Raw genomic sequence first — 12,646 nt, 5'->3', positions numbered from 1 at the left:
AAAAAACCACAAAAAACCCAAGAAGACCCAACCTGAAGTGCCTGATGTCTGGACAGTCAGAACAGCTACAGAAGAGACATTCTGATTTCATTTTATTTAAATATAAAAGTATATGGGCAACAGCTGAATTTTGTACATTCACATAGGAATTAGAAGAATAGAAAAAAATAGTATTTTAGAGTTTCCACTTGAAAAAAAGTAATTGGTAATGGTTTCCAGCTGTTTCACTGGGAAAATTTAAATACCATACTTATCTCTCTTTATGGTCTTTCATTCTTTAATTGGTTCAAGAAGAAGTTTTCTCCCTTACTCACTTGTGCTGCTCTGTACCCCTCTCGTTCCTTTGAGCAAAGTAGAAGCTTTTTTCATCCTTCCGAACGTGGCACATAACAAATCCTAGCTGGATCTAATAACGAGCCTCTGGCTGGGCCACAGACCCTCAGGGAACAGCCAACCTGTTAGAACAATTAAGCGTTTTGAATGAATGCATCAGGTCCACTTTGAATCCTGCAAAACCACCTCCAAACGAAGCACAGGAAATGTCAATAAAGTTTAGTCCCATTTGTTATTCCAGTCTGTTAATGGGTGAGTTGCTGCGGTAAGGCTTTTATACCATTTGCTTTACAGAGGTCAAATTTTCAGGCATTTGCTTGAACTTGGGTGCAAGTTTTGAGTTCTGTTATGTCCCTGTTTCAGTAGTCTGATCATTTTTCAGAGACCAGTTTGCATCACGACAACTTGTGGAAATGCAGGGACCCACAAATCAGAAGTAACAAACTGAACGACATTGAGTTTCCCAGCACCTGAAGTCTTAGTGTCAAAAACTGCAGTACAGACTGACCTTCAACATCACTCTCCAGGCCTGCAGAGTTTGGTTTGGTTTTGGTTTTTTTTTTTTCCCCTTTGCTAAGATATGTTTCTTCTCTGCTGTACTTTGTATTTTGAAATTGTTTTTTCCAGCGGGTTGGCATAAAGAATGATTTATGTAGGTCCATCCAACGAAATCAGCTTGTGAAATGTTAGCTAATAGCAACAAAATGCTGTGTCAGACTAAGGTAGCAGCTTTATGACAGTTCCTGCTCACCTGCAGGAGCATTCAGGCTGTTTGAAATGGGAACCCTGACAGGCATTCAAGGCATTAACCTATCAGTAAAATTCAATTTTCCATGCGGTATTTGGAACAGACGTTTTGATGGTCAGCCAGATATTGGGAAGCTCAGGATCACGCACTGCAGTCGCTAAGTGCCACTTATAAGTGGAGTCTTTTGGGTCAACTCAGCCTCTTCCTTTAGCCTAACCTTTCTCCCATTTTTATAACTGTATGTCATGTCCAAGTAACTCAGAGCTATAAACACAGGCTAGGCAAGTCTGATTTCACTGCCATGGATGATTAGCTTAGAAGTACATTACCAGCAGGTTGATGGATTGATGGGCTCCAAATGCAACAAAACAATACAGTTATTGTGTAATTTTCTTTTTTTATAGGATATTTTTTCTGCTAAGAAAACCTAGCACAAGAACACTTAATGAAGGATGTCCTGCCAGTGAGACCTGCTTACTAAGGAAACCAGCTCTGCTTCTCAGGCTACATGCACCAGCTCAGGAATTTATTTATACCACCCAGTTTGAGAAGGATAAATGCAGTGTATTAGATGATTAGGATTTTCATTTTTTTATCCCTGAAGAGTCTGCCAACTAGCATATACCATTTCTCTCCTTACACTTGATCATGTCATAGCTACTTAAAAATTAAGCAACCAAGTAGGCAGACTAACTAGGCATAGTATTAATATGGTTACTATGGTGGCAACTGGGAGGGCAGGTGACTTAGTTGTTGGGCTTAACTGTGCAGGCCTTACACGTGTGTCACTGAAACTCCTGGTAATTATGAGTTGCTAGACTGCCCTGTTAGCATACTTCTCTGATCATTTGCTAAGAGAAAGTCTCAGAAAGTCAGAACAGGTGGTGGTTTGTTTTTTACTCCTGTTAACACAGTATAAAGTGCACATGCATTTAGTTTACTAAGCACTTGTCTGTTGGGAGCAGAACAGACCCATTTGTGGAAACATCTGATGATTTTTACAGCTTGAGCCCAGGAGAGCCTGAAACAGTCGGGGACTGCAAGTGAAATGCACTCCAGTGCAGCATGTCAGCACAAAGCTTGGATAATCACTCACAGCTGACTTCAGACCTATCTGCAGACTGAGCAGGTCTTCCAAACCTTGGGCCTGAATTCTGCTATCACAGTAAAAGATGCAGTTAAGTTCAGTGGGTTCCCAGCCACTATTGTTGCTACATCCACACGAAGATGAGTGTGTTCAACAAACTGCTTCCCCCACTTGCTTGGTGAGAGCAATACCACTTCTTAGAAGTCACCCTTTTGCTATGAACAGCAATGATACCTACGAGTACTGCCAGCTGATAGAAGTTGCCCATTTAAAGGCAGAAAATAACATGACAGGGGTGTAATACTGAACTAAAAAGTGTCCTGATTTGCAGAGTGACTAGCCTGCAGTGCTCTAGGAGGACTCTGTGACACAGCTCCTGCTGATACAATATAAATGTAAAACTTTAGAACGATCTGTTCTTTGTTTTGTGTTGTTGTGGGGTTTTTTTCTGTTTGACTACTACAATGTGATATAATTTGGCTTACAGCAGGAGAGGGGCTTGATTTACTGTCTGTGCAATGAGATTCCACCTCTCCTCCTGACTACTACTACCCCTTGTGCCATATTTATTAGTGAGTGGTTAGTAATTACCTACAGTATGGCTTTTAGGAGTAATGTGTGGCTTTTACTCTGCTACTAATGGTGCCGGCATGGCTCCACTTGCCCAAAAGCATGCACCAGGGGCGTGACACCTTCAGATGACCAGTCAATTTACTTGAATTGCTCCAATTGCTGTGACATATTAAATACAGTCCAAGGGCTCAAATCATGAGGTCCGTCTCTTTTATGGCAGAACTATTTTTTAATCAGGCAGATCTGTTTGGCTTTCACTGTGTTGCTCGCTGGATTTGCCTCACTTTTATTTATGCTGATTCTGAGGACTGTGAGGAGCAGTATGGAATAGAAAAGGGAAGCTGAATTCTGCTTTGCCATCGTACTGTGCAGCAGCAGGCAATCATCATCCCAGGGCCAGTGGCAATGACACAGCTGAGACAATGTCTCCAGTGTAGCAAGGGTGTGTGGGATGCAACACTCCTCTGCTGCTTTGCTCCTTGGCTGACCCACAAGGTGCCTTCTTCAGCTTTCATTGCTTGATGGAGGCAGGCTAGGGAAAAAGAGGGAGGCATGCAGCAAAGCTGGAGAGGGAAGAGTTGACTGCAGCTCTTTCCCCTGACATCATAGGTCTCTTCTGGCCTAGACAGGGAAACCAACAACGGCAGACTAAAGAGCCTTATTACCGCTGCAGGTTGCTAGCCCAACCCCATACTCAGAGCAGGGTCGCTTTGAACAGGTTGCTCAGGGTTGCACCCAGTTAGGTTTTTTCATATCTCTAAACACAGAGACCCCACAACCTCTCTGGGCAACCTGCTCCAGTGTTTGACCACCCTCACAGAGAAAAAGGTTTTCCTTACATTTAATAAGAGTTTCCTGTACTTCAGTTTGTGTCCATTGCTTCTGTCATTGGATACCACTGAGAAGAGTCTGTCTTCTTCACTCATGTCATCAAATTTCTATACATATGGACAACATCCCCCACGGGCCTTCTCCAGGCTAAACATGTTGGCCCATCTCTTCCAGCCTGTCCTTGTGTGAGAGATGCTCCAGTCCATTCACCATTGTCGTGGCCCTTTTCTGTGCTTGCTCCAGCCTGTACTGTCTCTTGCACTGGTGAGCCCAGGATGGGGACCTAGCGCTCCAGGTGTGTCTCACCAGGGCTGAGCACAGAAGGATCAGCCCCTGCCCTGCTGGTAACATTTCTCCTAATGCAGCCCAGGAGAGGCTGTTGGCCTTGTTTGCCATGAGGGCAGATTGCCAAGCCGCCTTCCAGCTGGGTGCCCCCCTGAATATACTGATGCCTGGGGCTGTTCCTCCCCAAGTGGAGGACTTTGCATTTCCCTTTATTAAACTTCATGAGGCTCCTGTTGGCCTTTTTTCCCAACGTACTGAGGGCCCTGTGAATGGTGGCATAGCCCTCTGGGGTATTGATACGTACATGTTACCCTGAGAACCCTCCTGCTACCCTTGCCATTGGGCTTCTTACCTCTCTGCCAAATTCCTCAGCTTCCCTCAGCAGCTGTTTTCCAGTTGCTCCTTTAGTTCCAGCATCTCTAATCTTCAGCTCCTCCCCACCATCAAAGAGAGACACTCCAAGTCCAGCATCAGCTCTTCTTCTCCTGGGCGCTGTCTCTACGTAGCCAGCAGTCATTCTTAACCCCTATGCTCCTGCTTCCCTCAAGCTCCATAACTGACTCGTATTCAGTATACAGTAGTTTTATATATAATCGTGTGTATGTATATATGGTTATACATGTTTTAGGAATCAGGCCAAGAGACAAAGAGAACGGTCCAATGAGCTGTAAGTCCATATGCTGGAGATAGTTTCTGCCATCCATTTCCTTCTGTGGCAGCCAAATTCTAACCAAGTCTCTTCTTGTTCTGTTTTTAGGAGATGAAACTTTGCCCTGAACTGGCTTGGTGCTACTTACATGTCCCTCCTGTCTTGAAGTGCCCCATCAGGAACCAGCTGAACATGATGAAACCCATGAGTTACCCAAACTGGAAGAACTGAGAGGCAAGAACTAGCAGACCAGCTTAGCTAAAGAAAGGTGTCTTGAATGGCTAGTCTGATCCCACTGGTGTCAGTGAGAGACTGGTCAGTTTTCATTAGCATGATGTTTGGTCGATTTTTCTTGGTGTCACATGGGTTCCACGCAGGCTGTGAGGAAGTTGGTGCATTGGCAGTGATGGATCCCACTCACCTCTAAGTCCTGTGAGCCTACCAGGAAAATCCTCCCCGTGGTATGAAAACCACTTGCATTTTTCTTGCAGAAGAGTTAGATCCCAAACAACTTCACTACATTTCTGCAAGGTTATGCTTCTTTCAATCATACTTGGATTTCATTGCTTCATCCACTAGGACTGATTTGAAAAGTGATCTTTCCTTCTCTTTTAATGGCAACAGTTAGTGTTGGTCTCTCTTCCCATACAGTTGAACCACCATTTAGTAACAGAACTGAAAGAGCCTAAGACATCATTAAAAAAAAAAAAAAAATTAACATACCAAACAGTGCTGATGCATGGAGGTGGAAAAAGAATCAACCACTTATTCTTAGAAAGATGCATCCCCCTTAAAAATTACCAAAATAATGTGTTCTGTGGAGAAGAGCAGTGAGTGTACATATGCACACACTGATACTTCCACATCCATATCCCCACCCAAACATACATATATATGTATATATATATGCGCACATGCACATACACACACACACACATGTATTAGACTGGACAAGTAATTTATTTTTTTCCCTGGAAGAATATTATTATAACTCTTTATTATATTATATTATATCTATCTTTAAAACAGGAAAACTTATCAAAACAGAAAAGAAACAACTACTTTAATAGCTGTAACTTATTTGGCCAGACCCTGAAAAAATTGCCCCTCTATTTAGCATGAAATACATGAAAAATTAAGTTTGATCATTTTAGATTTAAATGTATACCACTACCAAGTTCTTATTCCTGATTTGGCTTGTTTTGCCCTTGGAACAGTCTCCATAATTATTAGAAATGGCTTTAATTTCTTCCAATATATAGGAAAAAATGTCTAAACACTGACCACTTGTCTATACTGGGTCCCCCAGTGTTATCCCCTTTCTAAAGCACTTAAAGCATGTTATACAATAGCCAGCATTTTATACATAGTGCATACTGTTTTGCAGTACTTGCAGGTACCTCCTGCTTTCTTGCTTCTGCTGTTCTGAAGATATAATGCAAAACCAACCCTTGGAGGCCTCTCCTCAGAGGGCACAGGTGAAAGATATCCGTTCTGGAGGCAGAGAGAGAAGTGAGAAAGCTACTTCTTGTAACAACATTGTCCTTAGCGAAGCAAAAAGATTAAAAGGCGGAAGGCCAGCTCTGAGACCTCACTCTTGGAAAATCTGGGAAACCTGAAGAACATGCAGAAAAGGTAAAAAGCTAAAGGAAGGAATGGCTTTTTGTGAGAGGGCTCCAGAATGTGTAATTTATTCAACTCGAACTACAAAGGTGCTAAAAGACCTTTTTAGTCTATTATTAAAAGAAAATTGGTAATAGTGGTTCATACCGTTCTCTGTGTCCTTTCCACAGAGCCCCAGGAATTTTTCTGCACTTGATCACTGGGTCAACCCTTAGGTTTCTGCATGTCTTGAATAGTTGTCGGTAGGTCCCCACAGAGTTACACATTAATTGTTCTCCTCCTTCCCTGCCTTGTTCTTAATGAATCCATTGGTTGGGAGAATCAAATACCTTGTCTGGTATAAGTTCTGCTGCTTAGAGATTGAGTTCTTGGAAAAAACTCAGGTTTTCATAAGCACCCAACTTCTCCCAAATCTGATGAAAATCATCAATTTCACTGCTGTGTATCAGTAAAAAAACCCTTTGATAGACTATGGGACTCCATCCTTCATAAAAGCTAAGGGAGCTTACGTTAACATTTGTTTCATGTTACATTTATCACTATAGTGACACTAGTCTAGTTCACACAAAGTAGAAGTTCATTACAAAATCCCTTATTGCAGAGACAATCAATGAAAGCTATTACATCTTTAATCACTGAAGGCAATTTTGGTATCACAGGATCACACTCTGAAATAAAGCTGACTGTGGTCTCAGTCAGCTAAAGTGATCCCTCTTACAGTGCCTTAAAGCTTAACACTAACAGCATCTCTTAAGATAAGCACCAGACTAAAAAAAAAAATTGTTTTTTAGGCAAGAAAAACAAGACCTGATTGAAACACTAGAAAGATTATTAAAAAAACCCCAAACAACAAACCTAAACAACAATCCCTTCCCCCTGCAAATCCCAAAACCATATGAAATGCTGGAATGATTAGGAACATACATAATTGGTAAGATCAGGTAGAAAGTTCTTCTCAGTAGGTGAAATGGGTGCCTCTGCATACAATCATGTTTAAACTCAGTTCTCGTTACGTATCCTGAGGAATCACATAAATCAGGACCTGCAATTAACAATGAAAACACAATTCTGACCAGATGTGGCCTCCAGTAAATTACTGATGAAGCTGGAATCCTTGAGCATGAGATCCAAGAGGATGCTGCCCCTCTCTCCTCTATGGGAAGGGGTAATATGATATTTCTGTAAGTGATGCCATATTCCAGACATTGTCCTTATAGGGACAGGCACAGGAAAATGAGAAATGGCCTGTGGCATGAGATGGCCAGGCTGTGGCTGAATATCTCTGCAGTGGAAGCAAGAGTAGCTGTTGGGAGATATTCAGCCGAAGGCCAAACCCTGCCATTTGCAGGAAGCTTATTTCATCACCTAGCAAACTCCATGTTCTTCCCAGCAGAGTAAGCAACCAAAACAAGTAAATTTTCCACTTCTTTGTGGCTGGTTCAGCTCCTGGGTTGTAATGGGCTTTTCCCATTGCAGGAATTTTTACCAGGTCAAACACAAATCCTCTAGGGTTCAACTCTGCATTTCCCTCCTTTGCCTCATACAGCGTGCTGTATTAGAAAAGGAAACACGAGATTTTATGAAAAACAGTTTTAGAAAAAGGAAAATATTCTCAACAGGTAAGTTTTACATTCACAAAATTAATGAATTTACAAAATTAATGCATTCACAAAAAGATTATTCAGAAATAATTCAAAGTAACTGGGAACAAATTCTGCTTCATCTTCAGACTGACCTACAGTGAACAGACTCAAAACAACATATGGTAAGTAGCATAATAAAATGAAGAATAAATTATTTTATGCATAAAATACCATGTTTTTCAATTTATGTAGTGACTTCAATCTTTATGCACAGAATTCCACACATTTGCATCTTCATGTCAATCTTTAAAATACAGCACTGCACTACTGCCCAGCCATAAGAACACCTGGTAGCAACTGACCACAGTGAAATTCAAGAGCACTGTATTGGCTACAGCTCTATCTCCAACAGTACAACAGCCCAGGCACTTCGGAGGAGTACAAGAAACCATTTCGTATGCAACTGATTTTGTAATATCAGGCAGTTGTCATCCCGTACCATGTATCTTCTTCCAAAGATGTAACGTATCTCATCTTCTCTAAAATGAGGCAACTAAGATCAGCAGTAGCTGTGGCAATGAATTCCACAAGCTAGTTATAACCTGCAAAAGTTCCAACAGGCCAGAAATTATCTGTGTGTGCATTCCAATCCCCAAGGAATTTACCTGATTGCAAAGACCACCGAAGGAGGTAGGAACACTTCAGTCCATCCCCTTGAAATCAAAGGATAATGCTGCTTGCATAATTCTAAAGATGCAGGAAAGTCTCCACCATAGCTACACTGAATGTTCACAGACAAAACCCTTTGTCCCAGCAAGGACTGATCACTAACATTTACAAGGCCTATTTTAAGCAAGCAGGCAAGCAAATCAGAACGTACCACAATATGAGCTAGAAAAGGTTTGCTGTTATTCTTTAGTGTCTGCTACTCCTCTATTTCAAATGTTCCAATCACTGGATGCTACAAGATTTGCTTCTGATACCTTGAGGAGAGGCAGCTACAGGGTTCAGCACTTACTCAGGAAGGAGTAATCTTTCACAATAACACAAGTGTGCAAAATTCATTAGAAGGCACAGAATATATAGGTGTGTTCCACTTGATTCCCATTTATTCAGCTGTATCTCTCTTGTGATCTCTATGTTAAGTATTGCTTTATTTTTTTTTTGTAGAAGAAAGCCTCTTATAAGGGCATATTTGGCATAGAAGACTTGATTTACTGCAAGGGATTCTTCCAGGCTTCCCATATATGGGTTAGTTAAGTTGGACTGAGTACTGGAAAAAAATTTTGTGTTAGTCCAGTGCGGAAAGCAAACCACGCTGCTGGACACTGTTTAGATGCAATAGAGACCTTCACTCAGTCCCTCCTACTCTAACCTTTATACTACTAATTTTTACTGCATCTCCCTCCCAGTTACTAAAATTAAATTTCTTTTTCCCTGAAGAGATGAAACTTTAAGGTGAATGAGAGGGATCCTTTTTGGAGGAGGACGGGAGGATAACAAATTATATGACAGATTGGTGTACTTCGTAGGGTACTTCAGGAAAATGCTGACTATAGCTGCTTTTTTATGTAATGTAGAGATACTGAGCAGATTTGCTGTCAGTCACGAATTGGTGTCTGGTACGAATTCAAAGAAAAGATTTCAACACTGCAGAGCCGTATCTGTATTCCTGCTCATGTAATTGAGATCAGAAACTGTCGCCTTGTCACCCAATTATGAGTCACAATGAAGCACAAACTGCCTGATCAGCTGAAGGACAGGGCTGTGCTCTTGGAAACACAAGGCTCGCTGGCATTTGGGAATCATGGCCCACCCTTGGGTGGCCTGGTGAGGGGTGGGGGGCGTTAAAGGCTAAAAGTCTTCTGCGATTCCAGATCGTCTTAATATTCTGCTGCACTTAGGAAACAAAGCACATACCAAGAAACAAAAGAAAAAGAAAACAACATTGCAGCTAACAATACAGTTTTGTTTCAAAACAAAAATCTGGAGGTCAGCCCAGGGACCTGAATTTCAGTAAAGCTTTAGCAGCAGGAGCACAGTCTCTCATCATTCATGGCTGAAGCGGTTCTTATCCCTAATAAGGAGCTAGAACTAAGATGAAATTGATTCTTCTTTCAATAATTCATGTTGCTCAGACGAGGTTCCTAGCAGCATATTCAGGGTTAACAACACTGACAGTGGTGGGAAGAATTTGTGAAAGTAACTGTGGTTCCCAACTTTCCTGCTTTCATGGATTAACAGGCTCAGCCCATGAGGGCTGTCGCATTCTTGAACTCTGCAGTTAGAAGGAAATTGGACTTTGCTTTTCTTCAGTGGGTAGCTTTTTAGTGACACATCCTGGTTGTCATCTCTTTCTGCAAAACAAGGAAGAGAGATTAAAAAGCAAATGGCATTTGTTGTAAAGTGTGCACACACCTCTTCCCAGTTAACATTTCTGTATCTCTGCAAATTTATGTGGTTTTATATGCCACCACGGTTCTGCTCTTCTCCATCACTTTCAAGGCCAATGAACATAACTGGCAAATAGCATGCAGCATTTTGTCATTTGACAGCTTTAATACCCTACTAATTCTCTAGCCATGTCAGGTAAATGGTGCTGCATCCCACAAAAAAGAAATAAATCACCCGCAAAAGCAAGAAACCTTTTAATTTAATGTAAGAAAAAGGATTCCAATCGCTGTCATTGAACCTGCAGCCAATAAGAAACATGGAGATACGTTCTTTGCCTTGTTATTTCTGCCTACAAATGGACACAAAGGGCATGTGGACACAAATCTTTAAGACTTGACCAGAGCTGTGGTATTTGTCTCTAGGATGGGGTCTTGGAGCATTCACAGACTCCATTAAGAAATGGAGTTTTGGATCCATATAGGTTTTTATTTGATCTGATTTACAGGCACTCTGATACAAACTCTCTGGTAACTGGCTGATCCGTTCTCTTCTTTCACTCTTCATATTCGTCAGCAGATTTTCTGGAAAGATGTATCAGATGGTCTGTCCACCAGCCATCTACATACACAGCATAAATGTGTGCCAAGGCTGAAGGGCTGCCACATCTGAAGGTCACCATACCCTTTAGGCCCTCTTTCACAGCGTCTCCAGACCGTATACCATTTCACTTGGAAAATCTATTTAGGTTTACCAAGTTATCAGAAGTCTCCGAAAATCTTCTTAGCTTGCTTGAATAATTTGTTATAAGATCATTAATACCTAATGTAAAGGTATCATTAATACCTAATGTACCTAATACCTAATGGCTTCCTGACAGTCTTGTAACTGTATCTTACTCTTCTTGCTTAACAGATCATTTCTTCACCTAGAATCTTATGCAGAAGTTTCACTGACCTGGCCTGACATCGTTTCTAAAGGTGGTTTTCCCAGCCCAGGATGCCAGGTACTGCCCTGGCTGCTCCCCAGCGGTCAGCACTTCCAGCTGCCTCGGCAGGGTGCTGCCAGGCTTGTGGTGCCAGGCTTTTTGCTAGGGGCCAAGGAGGCACATGCCTTGTGGAGACTGCTCAGCACCTTCTTCATCAAAATCTGCTGCAAGTGGAAAGGAGCTAAAACATATTGTTGCCAAAGTCTTGTGTTTTCTTCAGGGATTTTACATTATTCTTTTATTTCCCTTATCTGAAGATTAATTAGGTGCTAATGTTTCTCGAGGCAGCATTTTGCAGACCCCTAAATTTACACATACTCAGTGTCTCCATGTCCACACTGTACTACCAATAACTACAGCTGATAGGTCTGTGAGGTAGAACATCATCACTTCTTTCTGCAGCTGCTGCTGAACAGCTGTTTGCAGTCAGACAGTAGCATCTTATCCTGTTAGAAAAGTAGTAAAGAGGGTAATGTGGACAGTATCAGAGTCATTGTAATCTTGGCCACCCTCCTTCAGGAGCAGTGGGAGGCAAACTGCCTCCTGATAGAATAATAAAACAACTTAAGCAACACATTCAACACGCAGAATGCGTCTCCATTTTTACATTAAAGACAAAAACAGTGTCAGAGGCAAGAGTTTAGACTTGGATAAGCGTATCCAGGCAAAGTAAAGAGTAGGAGTCTAGATAATCTATGCAAGAGATGTAAACTAGAGGGCTTTAAACCAGTTTGCCACATGAGTTTCAGGTATGTGCAGCTGTGAGCGTTTCACTGCTCAAGAGTCGTGCAGCATGAACTGACTATGCCATTCCTAACTTTTCCGTAGAGGCAGATTTTTTTTTAATAGTAATAAAAATTCTTCCCAAGTCTCTACCTCCCTTAATTTCTGGATTTTTGTTTGGTTATACAATTATATTCACAGTCCCTTACATCTACTGTTCCCCCTAAATCCTCTTCTCCCCACTCTGTCAGGAAAGTGTTGCTGCAAACAGCTCTGCAGTTTTCTCCCTGCTTCTACTTAACAGGCCTTCTGTTCCAACATCTGCTTGGCTTTGGTTTTGGAAATGCTCATCAAAGATGTAAAGTCAGAAAAATGTTAAAACTTACAAAACATCATAATCTTCGATGCACAGAGACTTTTCTGTATTGACCTATATTGTTAGCAGTAAATGAAGGACACAGAAGTACAGGTGTATGGTCACACTGCACTCCTGTATGTACATGCCTAAGCTTTTACTGATTTCTACCAATGACAATGAACTAGATGTGTTTTTTAAAAAAACCAAAAACCAACATGATCTTTGTAACACTGATTTGGTACATAATTTGTGAGACTGACCTACTCCTAGTTGTTTTTTTCTTAGATGAATTTACAATAGAGAAGAAAAACAAACAGGAAACGGTTTCTCAGAGAGACTGATACAATTCTGAAGCTGGCAAAGAAAAAGTTAGCTTCACTCAAAATGCTGGAGAGAATGAGAGGAAGGGTCATACCACAGCATCTGACCTCGGCCAGACAGCAGCACGGCGCATGCTGTGTGCTGCAGAGCTTA

At 41.6% G+C, this 12,646-nt stretch overlaps 1 protein-coding gene across 7 annotated transcripts in view; it reads right to left on the bottom strand.

Moving 5' to 3' along the window:
* Positions 1-3,003: 3,003 nt before the first annotated feature.
* Positions 3,004-12,646, bottom strand: part of MOB3B (MOB kinase activator 3B) — a 103,546-nt gene continuing 93,903 nt past the window's right edge. For 2 of the 7 annotated variants that reach the window (XR_012621577.1, XM_074812190.1), the window contains one exon: positions 5,448-10,069. Coding sequence is in view for 2 of the 7 variants with exons in the window: in XM_074812190.1 (XP_074668291.1) it covers positions 10,040-10,069 (30 nt within the window). In the remaining 5 variants the exon portion in view is untranslated. Of the gene's footprint in view, positions 5,192-5,447; positions 10,070-12,646 lie in introns of those variants that run through there. The other 5 variants (XR_012621579.1, XR_012621578.1, XR_012621581.1 and 2 more) reach the window with 5 other exon arrangements.

This window comes from Strix aluco, chromosome Z, assembly GCF_031877795.1.
Source record: "Strix aluco isolate bStrAlu1 chromosome Z, bStrAlu1.hap1, whole genome shotgun sequence".
Lineage (NCBI taxonomy): Eukaryota > Metazoa > Chordata > Aves > Strigiformes > Strigidae > Strix > Strix aluco.
The sequence above is the reverse complement of the archived record's forward strand: the minus strand, read 5'-3'. Positions and strand labels throughout refer to the sequence as shown.